The 20,220-nt window shown below is 43.8% G+C and overlaps 2 protein-coding genes across 2 annotated transcripts in view; both read right to left on the bottom strand.

Annotated features, from left to right (window-relative positions):
* Positions 1-232: 232 nt before the first annotated feature.
* LOC125487256 (small integral membrane protein 44-like) lies at positions 233-11,158 on the bottom strand. Its single transcript, XM_048618021.1, has 3 exons — positions 11,148-11,158; positions 8,589-9,215; positions 233-1,608 (listed from the first exon to the last, which is right to left on the bottom strand). The coding sequence occupies exons 2-3, from the start codon at positions 8,830-8,832 to the stop codon at positions 1,457-1,459; spliced, it is 396 nt and encodes a 131-aa protein (XP_048473978.1). The 5' UTR covers positions 8,833-9,215; positions 11,148-11,158; the 3' UTR covers positions 233-1,456.
* Positions 11,159-17,658: 6,500 nt separating this feature from the next.
* The window catches only part of LOC125487254 (fibrous sheath CABYR-binding protein-like), a 2,853-nt gene continuing 291 nt past the window's right edge, over positions 17,659-20,220 (bottom strand). Inside the window, 1 exon segment of the mRNA XM_048618004.1 lies at positions 17,659-20,220. This exon segment is cut by the window's right edge and continues 11 nt beyond it. Within this exon segment, the coding sequence (XP_048473961.1) occupies positions 19,312-20,220 (909 nt within the window). The 3' untranslated portion in view covers positions 17,659-19,311.

Raw genomic sequence — 20,220 nt, 5'->3', positions numbered from 1 at the left:
AGATTGGTTGACTCTTGGCTGTTAGTCACTTGAGAGATTGTAACAGATTATCACTGCTATCCCAGGCTTATCAATAAGACAATTCCAACTGGGATAAGAGGGTATTATTGCAAGAGGTATCATTGCAATCAGAATAACATTGAAATCAAAAACTAACAAATTTTACACCTCTGAGTAACCAGACACCCACCTAAAGTTTCTTTATAAAATATTGAATCTATTCAGGCTGATAGCCAGTGCAGGTCTTGCAGACAAAGAATGTTTAATAAAGCTGGGAATAGGAACAAGTGCACTCTGGAAGATATTGCCAACATTTCCATAAACAATTGCAACGGCTGGGAAGAGCAGCACATGGTAAGAATGGATTTGTAAGAGTTATTTTAATTGGCTTGTTTGGTTATGTTGTGAAACACCTGCAGCTCAGGTAGGACTTGAACCTGGACCTTCTGGCTCAGATAGGGGATGCTGTCACAGTGCCAAACAAGCCCAGGGACTCATAGGATGTTGCACCATACTAAATCACTCATTCAAGTTAACAATTGATAATTTTTCAGTGCAGTTTCACTTTACCAGCGTAGGACCCTTTTGACGCTATGACATGTCATCACTTTTACTCGTTCATTGCCGAGTGCTGCCGGCATGGCCCTCGGTTAAGTGCTGCTGAGATGCTGCAGTCATATGAGTGGAAACTGCTGAAAGGAGCCCAAAGCCTAGAACATTTGCTTGAAGTAACAGAATTTCATAGGTGTGCAAGCCTTCGGGGTAGATACAACAGGAAATTATTCCAAATACGAGGAGAGATTAGCTGAGAGGAAGGATTGATGCTAATTGCAGCCGAGACAGCAAGCAAATTAAGCAAAATATATAAAATACTCTGAAGATAAATTCCAAATATTTCATTGATACAAGGAAGAAGATTGGAAGAAATGGTTTTGAGGATAAGCTAGAGAAAAATGCAGAAAAAATGCTTTTGTACAAATATCTGGAATAGTCTGATCAGGAGGGAATTGTGACCTAGCCTCTAGGGGCATTCAAAAAACAATTGGATTCTCATCTGGCAGAGTTAAAATTGCAAAATGTGAGGTTTGAGGGTTAAATTCATCTGATGTTCCCTCCGATGAAGTAACGTGGGATATTTTGCCCTATGTTAAAAGGTGGTATATAAATGCACAGCTTTCCCTTGACAACTTCCCATTCTATTCATAAATGCACTGGCCAGGTGTTTTTGTTATTTATACGTATGTATTGTACAGTTACTTCTGCTACATCAGGAAATACATTAAGGTTTCAGAAAGTCGCAAGTTAATTTGTCAACATTCAGTTTACAAGAAACTAACTGAGTGGTGATGGCAGCTGATGCCATTAGACTGAATTCAGTTGGTGCTCATGATGGGATGAGGATTTTGCCGTTCGAGTCCACTTTGGTTAATCCATCCCTCGGTTCCTAGTTGTGAAGTCATGTCTCTTGTGGTAAATGCAGTGTTTGGTTTTCTTCTGGGATTTGGATTGCCTCCTGATTCTGGAGTGGGTACAACAGTGTTTCACGAGTGATGCACTTCAGGTCATTGCCAGTCTCTGTGTCATGCTGCCTCGGACCAAATATGCAATCTGTTGGGAAACACCATGTGAAAAGAAAATTTTAAGTGACTAATTTCTACCTAGTGTTATAGAATGATACAGCATGGAGGTCACACTACCCACTGGAGAGCCACAAATTTGTCCTATTTCTCCCGCCCTTTCTCCACATCCCTACACTCCCCACTTCAAATATTTATTCAAATCCCATTTTATAAGTTATTTAATCTGTTTCACCACTCTTAAGATCTATGTTCCACATAGCATAACATGCAAGACTGAAAATATCTCTTCTAAGGCTCATTTCCCAGTGATTTGAAAGGTTGTTCAAGAATGGAAGGTAAACTTGTATTTCACTAGCAGCCTTAGCATTCACAAAATAACCCAAAGCACTCCACCTGATTTTACGCTAAATTGTTATGGTTAAGAAAATTAAGTAACCAATTTGCATCAAGCATAATTTATGCAAAATGCAATGAGAAATTAGCAGATGTGGTTATGCTGGTTGACACATAAATAGTGGACAGGAAATAGGATGGACCCATTACTTACTTGAGCTGTCCCATGAAGGTTGGCTTAACAACTCATCCGATTCCATACTGCACCACAGCGTTAGCCTGGATTCTATGCTGGAACAGACTTTAGCTCCATGACCTTACAAAGCCATACCTGTAACCAACTAAGTCTGTGTAACATGGGTACTGAGCACAGAGCTGGAGAAAATGAGACACAGCTGACCAGACCTGAGTATTTTTTATTTTAGAAATTCTGAATTTATAGATCCCAAGGAGCTGTAGTGACAATGAATTGTAATTAAAGTTTGTCACTTATTATGGAGCGGGCAATTTTGTTTCAGGATTGCTAAGTGAAATAACTTGGAAAAGGGATCAGCAGCTAGCATGGGATGGGGAAGTTACAGTTACTATACCCTCCTTAAACTTTGTAGTCTTTGTTCTTGAGTGGGATGAGGATATCGCTGCCAGAGCCAGCATCTGTTGCTCATCCTTAATTGCTACATATGAGTGCCTTGCTTGGCCATTTCTGAGAGGAGTTAGGAGTCAGCAATTTTGCCATGTATTGGGAGTTGCATTTAGACCAGACTGGGTAAGGACAGCAGATTTCCTTCCCTAATCGATGTTTGTGAACCAGAAGGGTTTTTGCAACAAATGAGTTGCTGCTGTGGTCACCATTACTGATGTAATCAAATCAGGGTCTAGTTCTAACTTCCAGACTTTTATAGTGAGAGTACAATAACTGCTTTCTGTGGTCAGGTGGATTCCGGCAAACAAAAAGTATTATAGAGATTTGGTTTTTAGTTGCCTGATGTTACAATTTTCTTGATCATACATAGTTTGGGATAGTGGGTGTTAATCTGGCTCCTCATAGGATATAGTCGTCATAATGATGATTTTGAAGTGATATTTATTCAAAACCCACATGGCAATTTGCTGAATTCAGTAAATGCGGTTCTTAACAGGCTAGCACCAGAGAATATAATCGGGAAATGCAGCCAGATTGTTACAAAATCTCAGCCTGTCCATCAATTCTTAAGTCTGGTTTCCAATAGCCCTGTGACATTGCCGCCCCCACCCCACCTTATGTGAACATTCCCTTTCTGAAAGTTACAATTGAACCTAATTCTGCCATCTTATTTGGGCAATGCATTCCTGATCTTAACTTATTTTGGAAGAAAATAACAACTCTTCCTCCACCTCAGTTTCTTTGCCAGTCATCTTAAATCTGTTTGCTCTCCTGCCACTTCCTGTCTTTTTTTAAAATCACTTAACTATCATGGAGTCGTAGAGATGTACAGCACAGAAACAGATCCTTGTCCATGGCAATCAGATATTCTACATTAATCTGGTCCCATTTGCCAGCATTTGGCCCATATCCTTCCAAACCTTTCCTATTCATATACCCATCCAGAAGCCTTTTAAATGTTGTAATTGTACCAGCCTCCACCACTTCCTCTGGCAGTTCATTCCATACATGCACCACCCTCTGCATAGAAAAAGTTGCCCCTTAGGCCCCTTTTAAATCTTTCCCTTCTCACGTTAAATCTATGCCCTTTAGTTTTGAACTCTCCTACCCTATGGAAAAGACCTTGGCTGTTCACCCTATCCAAGCCCCTCATGATTTTTTTCCTCTACAAGGTCACCCTTCATCTTCCTCTCCAGGAACTGCCTCAAGAATAATCCAGTTTTTCTATTTCCTTAACACAAACACATCTGATTTGAGGGGTTAGTGTTACTGGATATTAATATTGTATAACTGTGTGTTTTGAACCTGGATCCCCAGAAAAATACTTGGATTAACAATCTAGTGATAATACCAGTACACCATTGCCTCCCATTAACATCTTTTTAACCATTTTAGAGAATCTCTGCTAAATAGTTCCAAGAGGTTCCATCAGGGCAACCAATGACAAGCAATCAGTACAGCATTTATCACATTAACCAGTTCCCAATTTGCCGAGACCTTCAATACAGATTGCCCAGGATGAGACTGGACATTGGATGATTACGTTTCTGGTCATATTAATGACAACAAACTGCTGCTTTTCAATCCCAAAGATTCAGTTTTATACACTATTTTACTGTACTTTTTCCACAACATAGCTGGACAGGCAGTTCAAATTAAAATGCATTATTTAATAATTTGAAAACAAGGTGCTGTAAAAACACAGCAAGTTTGCAGCAAATAGTGGAGACAACAACCTAGTTCACATTTTGGAGTTTTGGAGAAAAGCCCTTTTCGACTTGAAACATTAACTCTCGTTTCTGTCTCCACAAATGTTGCTGAGTTGCTCCAGCCCTTCTGTTTTATCCCCACATCCACAGCATTTTATTTAAAGTATGAAACTGCTTTACAGCTCTGTGGCCAGTGGGACTGAGGGTTATTCTCAACAAATAATTGAGTATAGCTGATCGTCTGTCGCATTGCTTGAATGTTGCACTGTGCTGGAAGAACAATATCTCATTTTTCACCTGGGGACCCTGCAGCCCTCAGGATTCAATATTCAGTTTAATACTTTTACAGCCTAAACACCTCGTTCCATGCCCTGTACCCACTTCCACACCCAGCAATGACATGGGCCGCTTTCAGCACAGTCAATCCAATCTCACCTACTCATGGTCCCCATTGTCAGCTTTTTTCCTTCCCTATTAACTATTCATCATCATCTTGTCCACCTAACTGTCCTTCTCTCTCAAACAATAAAACAGAAGTTGCTGGAAAAGCTCAGCAGGTCTGGCAGCATCAGTGAAGGTAAAAATGGTGTTCAGTGACCCTTCCTCAGAACTGATGGTGGCTGGGAAAATATCAGCTTATATGCAGAAAATAGGGAGGTAGGTGGGGGAGGGAGTAAACAATAGGATAGAGCCTTAAGAGAGAGGAAGACAGTTGGACAGAAAAAGGAGTTGGTAACAATCAGGCTGGGAGAGTGAATAGTTGTTAATGGGGACTATTAGTGACTGACAACAGGTATTGTAATGGCAGGCTGTGATAACAAGGTGTGGTGTTGAGGGCTGGGACATTGGAGAGTTTAGGCCCTAAAATTATTGAACTTGATATTGAGTCTGGAGGGCTGCAGGGTCCCGAAGCGGAAAATGAGGTGTCAGACCTGCTGAGCTTTTCCAGCAGCTTCTGTGTTTGTTTCTGATTTACAGAATCCGCTGTTCTTTCGGTTTTTATTCTCTCGCAGCCCCCAGCCCTCCACCTCTCCCACATTCTGTCGCTCTAACTCTCGGTTTCTCTTTCTTTGGGATCCATCTCCCCCTATCCTCTCCTCACCCCTGTCTTCCGCAGGTCCACCACCTTTTCCTAGCTACTATCAGTCCTGAAGAAGGGTCACTGGGCTCAACATATTAACTCTGCTTTCCCTCCATAGATGCTGCCAGACCTGCTGAGTGTCCAGCAATTTCAGTTTTTTGCTGCAATCCATCAGCTGGAGAGGTTGAACTGGATGATGCACAGATGTAGTATTCTGCTGCTTATTTGAACTGTCCGTAAATTGGATTGCCTTTTTTAAGACCATAACATTGGATTGATGTAAATGGAGTCAAAATTCTCCTTGTTCTAAGAAATGCTGAGTGACTAGCAAGGTTGGGGGGGTGGCGGTGGAGGGGTGGAAGAGGTGTTTATACAGGTGTGCAGTCACTCTCCACTCTCCATGGTGTAACAACAATACATTTCTCAGATCAAGCATCATTTTTTGATCACACATAATACTGAATAAGACAGCCACAAGTGAGGTGATTAAAACCATTGCTGCTATTAAACAAGACTTGCTGAGGTCTGGGAAGCTTTTAATCCAAATGCGTGTGGCTTAAGTAAAGGTCAGCTACCTCATTGGTAGCATGCTGTTCAACTGTTAATCGCATTGATTTATCAGGGTGCAACTGAATAATTCATTTCAGCAGATCACACGGTTTAAGGTATTAACCCCCTCCCAGTGTATTACAAGACAGTGACTGGGAGTTATCCAAGTTTAGTTCCTAGGCAGTGCTAAGTTTTGTGACTACAACCGAGGCTGAAGTCTCAAAGTATTGCTCTGAGACAAGACCTATTGGTCTCCACATATGATCATAACATACCTAATTAGAACAAAAACAAAGTTGCTGCAAAAGCTCAGCAGGTCTGGCAGCTTCTGTGAAGGAAAAAACAGTGAATGTTTCGGGTCCGGTGACCCTTCCTCAGAACCCGGACCTGAAACGTTAACTCTGTTTTTTCCTTCACAGATGCTGCCAGACCTGCTGAGCTTTTCCAGCAACTTTGTTTTTGTTTTTGTTCCTGTTCCTGATTTACAGCATCCACAGTTCTTTCGGTTTATACCTAATTATAAGTTGGATGTTGTAGTCTTTAAGGTGACCTGACCTAACCTAACATAGTGTAGAAATGGATGTATCAGTGGCCACACCATGTGATATGCCACACAAGGGTCACCTGGTTCAATATCTATTAAAATAACGGGTCATTGCCTAGTTACTGAGAGGTATGTTACTACTGGAAACAACTTCCTGGGGCTGAAGGATATGGATCATCTTTGGTCAGCACAGCAAAGGAGTAGCATCAACTGTGATGGTTCCCTTGGTCAAGTAGCCTGCCAGTTATTCAAAGGCTGGGCATTGGCATGAGGCTAGCCCACGTACAACTATGCCTGTATGGCAGTTGTACCTTTGAGGAGGGAGAGAGATCACCAGAACAAAATATTGAAGTACTCCTGTATTGATCATGTTCCTACTGGTAAAATAGCAACTAACAAAGAAATGTGCATCTTGCTTAAACAGGTACCCTTTGAGAGTGAAAGGCAATGAAGGAAAAGTGTTGCCCTGGTCTTAATTCCTTTCAAGTGCTTTTTTTGATGGCCAGAGAATTTTTTCTGTTCAGACAGCACCTGCTTCCACACTGGTGAATCTAGCCCAGTGACATTTGCTCAGCCAACCCGGTTCGAGGAGTTACTGTTACTGGATCTTAATACGATGCAACTGTTAACCCAGCATCTATTGAGAGCTGCAGAGTTAAATCAGGTAACCATAATTGACTAGTCTCATAACACTACAAAGCAGATTTACATTAGAGAAACGATATCAGCATTTTAAATATTGGATTGCAAGTAGTTAATAGCTTGGATCTTTACAGCTCTCTGAAAAGTCAACATAATGAATTTTTTTTGGAGTGTGTTAATCTTTTGCAGGCACTCAGTATGGTGATGTTGTTCATTCTTGGGCTGTTAGGTGTTGCTGGCAATGCCAGGATTTATTGCCCTTCCCCAAGTGTTGTTGAAAGGTGGTGGTGAACCAGCACCTTGAACCGCTGCAGTATGTGTATGGTGTCAGTACACCCACAGAGCTGTCCAAGAAGGGATTTACACGGTTTGATCCAGCAATGGTGAAGAAATGGTGATTTAATTTCCAAACAAGCCAGTGTGTACGTTGGAGGGTAAACTACAAGAGCTGGTGTTCCTGTGTGGCTGTTACCCTTAGCTCAGGTAGTCATAAAGATCCTGGGAGTGGAAGGTCTACCAAAGGCAAGCAGGTTTTAAAAAGTGACGCACTAATCTGTTTTTCTGGTGCCATCAATTGGAGGAGGAAAGTTGGCCATGACAGCCGGGAGACTCCTTGGTCTCACTGGTATTCTATGATCTGATTAGCTAGTTGAGACTAAGTAATATCTAATCCTAGATGTGACAAAGCAGCAACCTCATAACCTTAACGGCAGATTGTCAACTGTGAGAAAAAGAGATGGAAATTTAAGAGTTACACAGACTCTGGGACTTCTATTCCCTCGTTGATTTTGAGCATGACCATCTCCAACAGAAGTGAATCTATCACCCTTTGACATTCAATAGCATTACCATCACTGAATTCCCCACTATCAAAATCCTGCAGGTTACCATTGACCAGAAACTCAACTGGACTAGCCATGTAAATACAGTGGCTACAAGAGCAAGTCAGAGGCTAGGAATACTGCGGCGAGTATCTCAGCTCCTGACTTCCAAGGCCTGTCCACATTTACAAAGTACAAGCCAGGAGTGTGATGGAATACTCCCCACTTGTCTGGATGAGTGCAGCTCTGGTAATACTTAAGAAGCATGACACCATTCTTAGATTACACCTTCCAAACCCACAACCACTTCCATCTAGAAGGATAAGGGCAGCAGATATATGGGTACACCCACCCTCTGCAAGGACCCCTCCAAGCCAACTTGCTGGCCTGACCTGGAAATATATCACACTTCCTTCAGGGTCACTTGGTCAAAATCATGGAAATCCCTCTCTAGGGGCACTGTGGGTTAACCTACAGCACAGGGACTGCAGCAGTTCAAGGCAGCTCACCTTCTCAAGGGGAATCAGGGACGGGCAATAAATGCTAGCATATCACCTGTATGAAATGAAAACACGAATCTCCTTGCCTCCTTGCGCTCTGATACCTTAAGGCCACAAATTCCAAAGCAAAAAGCATTTCGCTCCCCAGCCAGTGATAAATGCTGACAGTTGCTGACCTGAACTCACCTGCAAAGTCGTGTGCGAGGTCTTTAAGGAGATGGCCCACGATGGCATAAGCCACTGCCACCACCACCAGGGCCGCCATGAGTAGGTAGAGCACAGCTTTGGGCAGAGGGATGAGTTCTTTCTGAGGGGGTTCGTAGTCGCTATAGAGCACGTCGCTGGACGACAGCGAGTACTGAAACGCGTGGCCCAGCGCTTCTGTCAAATTGGTGCCGTTCCCTGTGGGCAGACTCGAGACTTGCTCCATGGCTACAGGTCCGTCCAAGGTGTGAGCTGAAATTCCCCCTCTCAGGGTGAAGGGCGCTGCTGAGAACCGTTCTACAGAGTGAAGATTGGTGGTGCACCGTTGGTTTGAACCCAGTTTTGCTTCATATTTGTAGGAATATTAAAACTTCTGACCCCTTCTCCCCGTCCCAAAGCCTATATTCTGCGCAGCTTTTCACTGTTTGGGAACGTTCACCTGGCTGTTAGCAGCAGCAGGCTGTGTATAGAGACTGTCCTGGAGCTGCTCCCTCCATCAGATCCTTCTCTGACACTCCGATGCCAGAACGACGCTCTGTCTACCGAGCTGCTGAAGTTCGTGTTGACTGTTCATCAGCAAATCACATCAATCCTGGGCGGTCCTTAAACCTGTCGGATTTTTGGGGAAGCAAAGACACGATAAAGTGAAATAATCAGAAAACCGAAGACTCAATAAATAACTTTTAAAAAAAAGAGGGAAATTGTGGACTGAGCACAGGGAAAGAGACAGCCAGGAAGGGAGGACAAAGAAGTCGTCAGCTGAACGAAGCTAAATGCTGAAAAGTTTTTTTTTAACGCAGTAACAATAGAAAGTGCTGGAGAAACTCGGCAGGTCGGGCGCAGAGAGAAAGCAGGGTTAACGTTTCGAGTCATTCCGTTTTTGTTTTCCGCCCTCCTGTGAAATTCGTGCCTTGCATCCGGCTAACTCCGTCGTATGTATGTTCCCCACGTCCGATCTCTGACTGGGGTGTGTAACCATAATGTTTCAGCAGAGAGGAGGCAGTCCTGGGGGAGTGGGCTGTTATCCATTACACCCAAATCAATTCCTCACTAATTTCCAAACGCTAATCTCCGGGTGGGTTTAGAAAGAGTGGCTGTGAGCTCCCGTCAGACTGTCCAGCAGGGGGACGCTCCGGCTCATTGTTCCCTCCTTGCCTGACTCAGACAACTTAAATGTTCGAAATTATTACTCCCTGATATTTACGGCATCTCCCTTGGGACCAGGTATTCTCGCACCCTATTTTACTTTAACATTTACTGATTTTTCTTTTGTTAAATCCAATTCTGCAAAGAAGAGACTTTGAGCCGGATAAAAGCAAAGTGCCGAAACTTTAAAATAAACACCGAGAAAGCTGGAGAAACCCAGTAAATTCTGGCAGCATCTGTGGAGAGAGTGAAAAAACAGAGTTAATGGTTCGAGTCCGGTGACTTCTTCAGAACTGTCTTGGAAATAGAATCGGGTTCAGCCTCATTGTCATATATGCATACTTTAATTAACCCCTTTCGGTCACTCATTGAGTTTACTATAACACAGCAGGAATCCCAGATCCCGAACTGGGGTTAAAATGTGTTTAAAATTAGAATTAACACGGATACATTAAACTAGATCCGAGTTTCAGTTGGACAAGGTGCTTTTCTATAGACCCAGAGGGCTATGTGTTTTAAACCTCACAACCATTGAGCCTCCAGTGTGGTACTGGGGGAATGCTGATAGATGTATAGTCCTTTGGGTGAGATGTTAAACAGAGGCTCTGTTGAATCCAAGTAGAGGGAACTGCCTCACTTTTGGAGCCTCACTCCTTCTTCAGGTGTTACTGAGAGAAGTAGGATCAGACACAGAATTTATAAGTAGAAAATCAAAGGGTCACACCACTGATGAGGATGTATTAAACAAACCTAAGATGCTGTTAAATCTTTAATCAGTTAGGTTTTAATTGATTAATATGTTTATGTAAATCCCTGAATTTATTTCAAGTCACTGCTCTGAGAGAACTAAAGGTTTTATCAGTGTAAAGAAGAGGTACATTTTAGGTCAGACAACGCCTGTTAGGTGTGAGGCCTTGTTTAGAATCTGTTTGTGTTTTGGTTTCGAGTCTAGACGTTTTATTTCTGAAGTGGGAATTTATAAAACGTCACATTGACAGACTGTCTATAAATTTTGTGCTTTTTGAACAAAACACAATGTATCTGCAAATACAAATTCACCCCATAGATTTACATGTGTGTGTGTGTGGGTCATGGGGGCAGAGAGAGTGAGTGTGTGTGTGTGGCGGGGGTGGGAGAGTGTGTGTGTGTGTATGTGTGGGAGAGAGAAAGAATGTGTGTGTGTTTATCTGTGCGGGAGAGAGTGTGTCTGAGTGAGGGGGGAGAGAGAGAGAGAGAAAATGTGTGTGTAAGAGAGAGCGTGTGTGTGTCTGTGGGGGGGGGGTGTGTTTGTGTGTGTGTGCTTGAGAGACATGGTGTGTATGAGAGAGGATCTGTGTCCGTGTCATTGTGTGTGCGTACGTGTGTGCATGAGAGTGTATAGTGTGGTGGGGTCACCTGTATTGTGACATGAACCCAAGATGTCGGTCGAGGCCGTCCTCATGGATAACGAACTTCGTTATCAGCCTCTGCTTGGCACCTCTGTGTTGTTGTGCATCCCAAAGTCCGCCTTGGTGGACATTTACCCAAAGATCCAAGGCCGAATGTCCTTGATCACTGAAGTGTTCCCCCACTAGGAGGCAACATCACTGTTTGATGATTGTTATACGGTGTCCATTCATCTGCTGTCATAGCGTCTGCATTGTTTCGCCCATATACCGTGCTTTGGGGCATCCTTGCCTGCAGCGTATGAGATAGACAACATTGGCTGAGTCACATGAGTATAGGCCGTGCATGTCATGGGTGGTGTTCCCATGTGTGATGGTAGTGTAGTGTCCATGTCGATGATCTGACATGTCTTACAGAGGTTTCCATGACAGGGTTGTGTGGTGTTGTGATCGATGTTGTCCTGAAGGCTGTTTAAGGTTTGGTGGTTGTTTGAAGGCGAGAAGTGGAGGTGTGGGGAAGATCTTGGTGAGGTTCTCATCATCATCGATAATGTGTTGAAGGCTGCAAAAAAAATGGTGTAGTTTCTCCCGTCCTGGGAAGTACTGGGTGACGAAGGGTACCCTATCAGACGTATTCTGTGTCTGCCTTCTGAGAGGGTCATTACAGCTTTTCGCTGTGGCACGTTGGAACTGGCGATTATCATCAGATCCTGTTCCTATGAGGGTGTCCTTCAACACTTTCAGGTGTCAGACACGCTCCTCCTCATCTGAACAGATCTTGTATATGCATAGGGCTTGTCTGTAGGGGATGGCTGTTTTAATACATTTAGATTGGAAGCTAGAGAAGTGCAGCATCATGAGGTTAAACGTGGGCTTGCGGTAGAGTGAGGTATTGAGGTATCTCTCTCTGATGGAGATGCGTGTCCAAGAATGAGACCAATTTGAAAGAGTAATCCATGGTAAGTCTGATGGTGGGATGAAACTTGTTGATTTTGCTTTGTAGTTATTTCAGTGATTCCTTGCCATGAGTCCAAAGGAAGAAAATGTTGTCAATGTATCTGGTGTATAGCGTTGGTCGGAGATTCTGTGAAGCAAAGAAGTCTTGTTCGAACCTGTGCATGAAAATGTTGGCATATTGGGCAGCAAATCTGGTCCCCATGGCTGTTCCGTGCATCTGGATGATGAACTGGTTGTCGAGGATGAAGCGGATGAGCTGTAGGATGCACTTGGGAATTGGCAGTTGGTGGTATTGAGCACTGAGGCTGTTGCGGCGATGCTGTCGTTTTCGTAGAGTGCCGAAATGTCCATTGTGACAAGGAATGTTCCTGGTTCGACTGGTCCATGGGTGCTGAATTCATTGAGTTTGTGGATCTTTGCTCCATATTTCAACTGCCTGGTGGATAATAGCAGTGGCAGCTAAACATAACGTCTTGCTTATAAAACTCTTGTGGAATGTGATGAACTGTTGCATGAATGCAATGTCAAATTAAAGTACAGAAACTTTGCAATTCTGGTGCTGCTTTGTTATAAATTAGGTGAAAACCATCTGTCCCATAGCTCATTATTATTCAGCTCACTTTATTTTGAAAACCCCATCTGTCCAGGCCATGTGTCGTCTGCAGAATATAATCCAGGTTGCCATTCTTAATGCAGCGCTGAAGGAAACTTGCACTGTCAGAGGTGCAAATTTTGAGATGAGGTGATAAACAGAGATCCTAATTGCTCTTTCAGGAGGCCAAACAATCCCATGGGAGGCAGATAGTGGTGTAGTGGATGTGTCACTGGGCTAGTACTCAAGGGATTCCAGACTAAAGGCTATGGGGCCATGGGTTCTAATCGCCCCCAAAAGAAGATAGTGGAATTTTAAATTCAATCAGTGCAATTGTTTGTGGATTTTTGTTTTGCCACAGAAAGCTGTTTTGGCCAAAACATTGAATGTTTTCAAGAAGGAGTCATAGTTCTTAGGTCTAAAGAGATCAAAGGATATGGGGAGACAGTGGGAACAGAGTATTAAGTTGGATGATCGGCCGTGATCATATTGAATGGCAGAGCAGGCTCGAAGGGCCGAATGGCCTACTCCTGCTCCTAGTTTCTATGTTTCTAAAAGTGATGATGACCACAATACTATCATCAATTGTTGTAAAAACCCAAGTGGGTCACGAATGCCCTTCAGGGAAGGACATCTGCCATCTTTACCCAGTCTGGCCTACATGTAACTCCAGTAATGTGGTTGACTCTAAACTGTCCCCTGATGTGGCTGAGCAAATCATTCAGTTTAAGAGCAATTAGGGATGAGCAATAAATGTTGGCCTTGTCAGTGATGCCATTATCCCAGGATTTAAGAAAAGCTATTGCAAAGAAGGGCAGGGGAGTCTCCTTGATGTCCTGTAGGTAGTTATTTTAACCAACTTGCTCAGATAGGTTATGATACACCTCTGGGGCAGACTGGTCTTGAACCTGGATTGGGAGATAGGGACATTATCACTGCACCACAAGAGCCCTATTTGTGTCTGGCTAGATAGTTTTCTAATCATCCTGTTCAGAGATGTTAGCACAGGCCTCTGGAGAGTTGAGACTTGAACCTGGGCCTCTTAATCCAGAGGTAGGGGCACTGCCACTCTGCCACAAGAGCCCTACTTTTGTAGCTGGCTACTTGCTGTACACTAATTGGCTGCCACATGTTCTACATCATAGTAACTACACTTCAAAACATGCTTATTGGCTGTAAAGGCTCTTTGAAATGTTCATTGATTGTAAATGGTGCTACATAAATTCGTTGTCTTATCCTCCTCATTCAGCATGATGACACCGAAGGCTGTGGAGGCCAGGTCATTGGGTACATTTAAAACTGAGATAGATAGGTTCTTGGTTATCAAGGGGATCAAGGTTTACAGGGAGAAAGCAGGAGAATGGGGATGAGGAACTTATCAGCCATGATTGAATGGCAGAACAGACTCGATGGGTCGAATGGCCTAATTTCTGCTCCTATGTCTTACGGTCTTATAGCTGCTGGCAAACCTGGCCCAATGTTAGGGTAACGTGCTCTGTGTTGAGTTCAGTTTCCATTGTGTACAGTCATTCACTTTGTCACTGGGAACTCAGCTGATTTGATCTCGCGTTCTGAAACTGAAAAAAATGAAACATTCATTTACATAGGACATTATGTTCTCAAACCACCAAAGCCTGTTTCAAATCTCATTCTTACTGAAGTTCAGTGACTGTTGCAGTGCGTCATCTAGTTTATACACAGCAAGGTCCCATGGACAATGAGGTAAGTGACAAATTAATCTGTTGACAGTGGAGATAGTTAGGGAATGAAATGTTGGTCAGGATGTTAGGAGCACTCCTTGCTCTTTTTATAGTGCCATCTGACCAAACTGATAGGCTGTCAGTTTAATGTTTCACTTGCAAGGTGGTGCCTCTGACAACGCAGCACTTTTCTGCTCTAAAGTATCAGCTCAGCTGGCATGTTTGAGGGTAGGTGAAGAGTGTGTGTTAACCAACTGAGGCCATGGAAGGTGCTTTACAACTTAAGCTTGTTATCTTGGCATGGGTCCTCACTTAACCAGGTCTTCACCTTTAACGGAGATAACAAGGTGTAGAGCTGGATGAACACAGCAGGCCAAGCAGCATCAGAGGAGCAGGAAGGCTGACGTTTCGGGCCTAGACCCTTTGGGCCAACGTATTTTCACCAGATGGGGAAGGGAGAATGACACATATTCTATCAGTGTGTCACAGGCATTGCCTGTTCCAGTCATGTCACAGAGTATTACAGCACCGAAGCGGCCCTTCAGCCCATCTGGTCTGCGCTGACCTATCTGCCCATCTCACACTTTCCAGCATTTGGATCATGACCTTCAATGTTATGACATTTGAAGTGCTCATCCAAATACTTGTTGAAAGGTTTTGAGGTTTCCTGCTTCTATTGCTGCTCCAGGCAGTGCATTCCAGATTCTCACCACCCTCTAGGTGAGAGAGGTTTTCCTCAAATCCCCTCTAAACCTTCTGCTTTTCACCTTAGAATTATGAACCCATTGTTTTTACTTTAACCTACTTTTTCCTAATCAATCTGTTCAGAGATATTATTATACACCTCTGGAGCAGGTGGGACTTGAACCTAGGCCTCTCTGTCCAGGGGTAGGGACACTACCACTGTGCCACCAGAGGGCCCTAACTCCCTTATTATTGATCCTTCAACTAAGAGGAAACAGCTGCTTCCTATCCACCATGTCTGTGCCCCTCATAATGTTATGGACCTCAGTCAGGCCCCTCCTCAGCTACCTCTGCTCTGAAGAAAATAACCTGAGCCTATCCAGCCTCTCTTCATAGCTAAACTGCTCCATCCCAGACAACATCCTGGTGAATCTCCTCTGCACCCCCTCCAGTGCAGTCACATCCTCCCTATAGTGCAGTGACCAGAACTGCACACAGTTACTGCACTGTGGCCTAACCAAAGTGGTTACCTACTGTCTGTGAAGAAGAGCTGGTTGCTGGAGAGGTTACCATGGCAATGATCTGGCCTGCCAGCCTTAACTTGCCACCTCTTGAAGTTGCTGTCACTCAAGGCGCGAACGAGTGCAGCGTGTCAGAGTGTGAAATGAAGAGGCGTGGAGGAAAGTAAGCACGACTGAAATCTGTGACAGATCAACCCAGAGGTAAGGAGGCTGACTTTTAACCAGTGACAGCCTGGAACGAAGAAAAAGCCTGTTTTTTCTTAACCAATCTTCATTTTCTTCCTTCCTGTCATTCCACATCGACAATGCAGAAACAGTCATTCAGCCCAACAGATCCACGCTGCATAGAAGCTTCCTTCTTTTCTAATTCATCTACCCCGAACGCAGGATTACAGGGATAGGGTAGGCTGGTGGGTCTGGGCGGGAGGCTCTTTGGAGGGTTAGTGTGGACTTGATGGGCTAACTGACCTGCTTCCACACTGTAAGGATTCTATGATTTTATCAATATGTCTTTCTATTCCTCATTCTCCCATGGGTTTATTGAATTTCCCCTTAAACACAGCCGACTCCCAATAGCGGTAAATTTCACATTCTCACTACTCCCCAGGATTTCTCTTGAATCCCCCATTGTATTTTATTTTAGCCTTGCTGTATGTACTGCCTCTAATTTTGCACACTCTCATGTCTACTCCAAATCCTCTCTGGGGTATTCCTTGGGTTTCATTAGGAGTTTCATTAGGTCACCTCCATCTAAGTTTCTTTATCAAACAGAAGAAATAATCTTTCCTGATGGCTTTCTGTCACTCAGATTTGATTCCCATAATTGCTTTTGTCTTTTGTCCAGTCTCTGTGCTTCCATGTTATTTTTCTATTCCCTGGAACTAGGCACTGCACTCTGTTAGTGCATTCTGACCTTGATCCTATACAAGTTTCAGGCAACAGTGCCTCGTTGCTCAAATTCTGTGATACCATGTCAGATGCTACTCTAGTGGGCTTTCTAAAGGATAGGTTTGAAGTGCATAGTTTGGGCAGGGTAGTGGGAGCTTCTACAACTTTGCCTTACCTAACCCGAGAGCACTTGATGCTGGAACTGCACACCAAACCTGGAATCCCTCATCTTGTTGATTACAGTGTGTGAGAGAGGCAGATCAGTCAGATAACTCAGCTTCACTATTTAGGCAGGAAAACCTTTTAATTCCTCTTGTGGATTCTGAATAAACGTGGCTTCTGCTTTCACTACGAAAGCCAGGAGCACAGTTGAAGTTTGAACACATTTGGTCTGGTGTGAACAATACTGTTATTTGTATTACATTCAGTTTGATCAGTTTGAACCTTCGCCCTATTTCTCCTGCCCCTTTGACTTACTTTGAAGTCCTACTCCAGATTTATTTCAGCCACATCATTTTCTCCCTTATGTACGGTTTCCACGGTTGCTTCTTCCACCCTCTGATCTCCTGCCTAAATTCTGTTTCACCGGAGACGGATTTCTCTGGACTACCTCTAGGACTTGATTTTGTGTCTTTATCACCAAAGGATGACCAAGTGGAATGAAGGGACCATTTAGGCCATCAAACCAGTCCTACCATTCAATGAGACGATAGCTGACACTGGACCTTAGTTCATCTACCTGCATTTGTCCTATCTCCCAAAATACATTGGTCAACAAAAACCTAGCAATCTCAGTTTTAAAATTAACAGCTGACCCAGGCACCACTTACTAATACAGGAGAGAGCTCCAAGCTTACATACCTTCTTTTGCATTTAGTATTATTTCCTATTTTCATTCCTGTCTGCGGATGGATGGGATACATTAAATACCTCTTCCATTCCTCCTTTTGTTTCTATATTTGGCCTTCCCTAGCCACAATAATAAATTAGAAGGTGTCCTGCTATGCTCAAGATGTGAGCAATAAATTAATCCAATCAAGTTAATAAAATCATATGTAATTTAAAAGGGTTCTTCTCTACAGACTTACACTGTACCAGTTTATCATTCTCATTTGTTATTCATCTTTCTTTATCAGTTATAGCACTAGGCACCCTGAAAAGAAACACTCACAGACAATGTTACCTCAGCCTGAGCCAATACACGTTTTTTTTATTGCCAACCTAGTTTCAGACTAGCTTACTCAGCATGTTGTTGTGAATCATCGCTTCCCGTGAGGTCGGTATTGTCATCCACTAGGACTGACAGTTGCACATTTTCTATCATATTCATGGTTCATAGTGATGGTCTTGTTCTTGTACATGATGTCTCCAAACTGTGAAACCAAGAATGGGAAGAAGTCTCATACAAGAAGGGACCTCAGAGCGGATTCTGCTGATGCTGAAGTTGTTTGTGTTCTAAGAGGTGTCTCTCGTGTTACTGCAAGGAGGTATGTCCACAACTGTATCTGCCACCAAGGACAGAAAAGGGTCATTGATGCACTAAGGGCTAGTTCTTCCAAGACTGAGTTTTCTTGAGGTTGAGGGCTGATTTAAGAAGTGGCTAGATGCTACGAGAAGAAGATGGTTTGATTCATAAATGCGCAAGGAGGCGATCAAATGTGTTGGGCAAGGTTTTTTGTCTTCATCCTTCATACAGCTGTTTTGTTTTCTACAGGGTGGAAGGCAATTTTACTTTGCATCTAACTACCCTCAATATGACCTTGACACACCTTAACCACATCACCCTACAATGGCCGCTGCTGTGAGATAAAATTTAGGGGCAAGTAAAGGAGTGGCAGATAATACGTTGGATGTTGGAATAATGGCTATTTGGCAGAAGAGGATAAGAAAGGGCATTTAGGGGATATGAAGCTAAAATAGCTGGATGGAGTTGGTATATATATCAGCCACAGTGTGGCTAGATAAATGGCTGAATAACCGATTTCTGACCCATTATTGCTTTGCATCTAAATGCTCTGTTTCTCATTACCATGAATCCTTGGTGCTAAGATTCTGACATTGCAATGGAGGGGTTTTCATAAATCCAAGTGCATGACAGATGAGAAGGGAATGCTTACAAGATACAACAGTAAGTGACAAATCCTGGGGGTTGGGGGGAATAGCTGAATATTCAACAACACGCTTGATATCTCTTTTCATTTTCAATACTGCTTTATCTTAGGACGTTGTTTTTGTGCTTTGATGCTCTGGAACTGCACCCAAGTGTGGGACAGGTTAACTTAGAGTGTGTGCAAATAAAAAGGGTCCTGGGTGCATTCTTTTTGCTGCAAAATCAGGGGTAGATTCCTGTGACCGACAAGGCAGGAGACCGTGGGGGTTCAAGTCAGGAGCTGGAATCTGGTAAAGGGAGATATATCTAGGGGCTGAGATTGACAATTGGGCTATTGTGTTATTTGTTACCTTGTTATCTTACCAGATTCCTTTTGAAGATATTCTAACCTCCCTTGCTCTGCCATTCATCCGTGTAACATCATTGACTTTAAAAGGGAGAGTGGTGGTTGGGGGATGCAGTTCTGGAGAGAATTTGTTTCTATTCATCAAGGTTTTGGGAAGTAGGTCACCCTCCTGTTCTCTGCTTAAGCAAAGTCAACTTTGCACCAGCGTTACATTCTTCCGCTTTTCTGTCATAGCACCAATTTGTCATCACTTAAAAGCTCGTTGCTGAGTAATACTGCCAAATTGGCTGTTACTGTCCACTTCACAGCCAATCCCTAAAAAGAAGTGTTGTGCAGACTGTTCCTGAGTCCATTCAATGTTGGACCCTCCTGCTGTCTAATGGTAAGAGTGTCCACAGGATGAAGATCTGGAGTGTTGGTTTCCACAGCTGCAGGCTGCAGGTTGTGCCGCTGCACAGGTCACGGCTCCAGGAGCCTTCGGATTTCCACAGCTACAGAAGGATTCATTAGCTTTCGAGCACTGATTGGAACTGGCTGAGACTTCCTTCGGCTCTTTCCACTTGCAGCCTGCATCTGCTGGCTTCGAGTCTCGGCACGTACAAATCTTCCCTTCCTCTTTTGATTTCTCGCAAGATTCTGCTGGTTTTGCTTTCTCCTCTGGCCTTGGTTTGGTGCAAGCACTCTCTGCCGGTTTTGGCCGCTCTTCTTTAGCTTTCTCTGATTTTAGTTTCTCACATTCGGCTTTCTTCGCCTTTTCTTTCTCCTCTTGGGACTTTGGTTTCTCACATGTGTCTGCAGCTTTCTTGGCCTTTTCTTTCTCTTCCTTTTCCTTCTCCTCTTTCTCTTTCTCCTCTTGGGACTTTGGTTTTTCACAAGTTTCGTCTGCTTTTTTCTCTTCCCCAGAAGGGACTTCACAGCTCTCTCCCTCCTTCTTGGCGGCCTCAGCAGGTGCTTCTTCTTTCTTGGCTTCCTCAGGTGCTTCTTCTTTCTTGGCTTCCTCAGGTGGTGCCTCTTCCTTAGCTTCCGCAGGTGGTGCCCCTTCTGGGGCCGCTTCAGGTGGTGCCTCTTCCTTAGCTTCTGCAGGTGGCGCCTCTTCCTTAGCTTCTGCAGGTGGCGCCTCTTCTGGGGCCGCTTCAGGTGGTGCCTCTTCTGGGGCCGCTTCAGGTGGTGCCTCTTCTGGGGCTGCTTCAGGTGGTGCTTCCTCTGGGGCAGGTTCTTCAGGTGGTGCCTCCTCTGGGGGCGCTTCGGGTGGTGCCTCTTCTGGGGCTGGTTCTTCAGGTGGTGC

This window comes from Rhincodon typus, chromosome 38 (assembly GCF_021869965.1).
Source record: "Rhincodon typus isolate 14 chromosome 38, sRhiTyp1.1, whole genome shotgun sequence".
Classification (NCBI taxonomy): domain Eukaryota; kingdom Metazoa; phylum Chordata; class Chondrichthyes; order Orectolobiformes; family Rhincodontidae; genus Rhincodon; species Rhincodon typus.
The sequence above is the reverse complement of the archived record's forward strand: the minus strand, read 5'-3'. Positions and strand labels throughout refer to the sequence as shown.

Coding starts and splice junctions, on each gene's coding strand:
- LOC125487256 (XM_048618021.1), bottom strand. CDS start 8,832: ATGGAGCAAGTCTCGAGTCTGCCCACAGGGAACGGCACCAATTTGACA. Junction 1,609..8,588: donor CCTCGCACACGACTTTGCAG/GTGAGTTCAGGT, acceptor GTTTCCCAACAG/ATTGCATATTTGGTCCGAGG.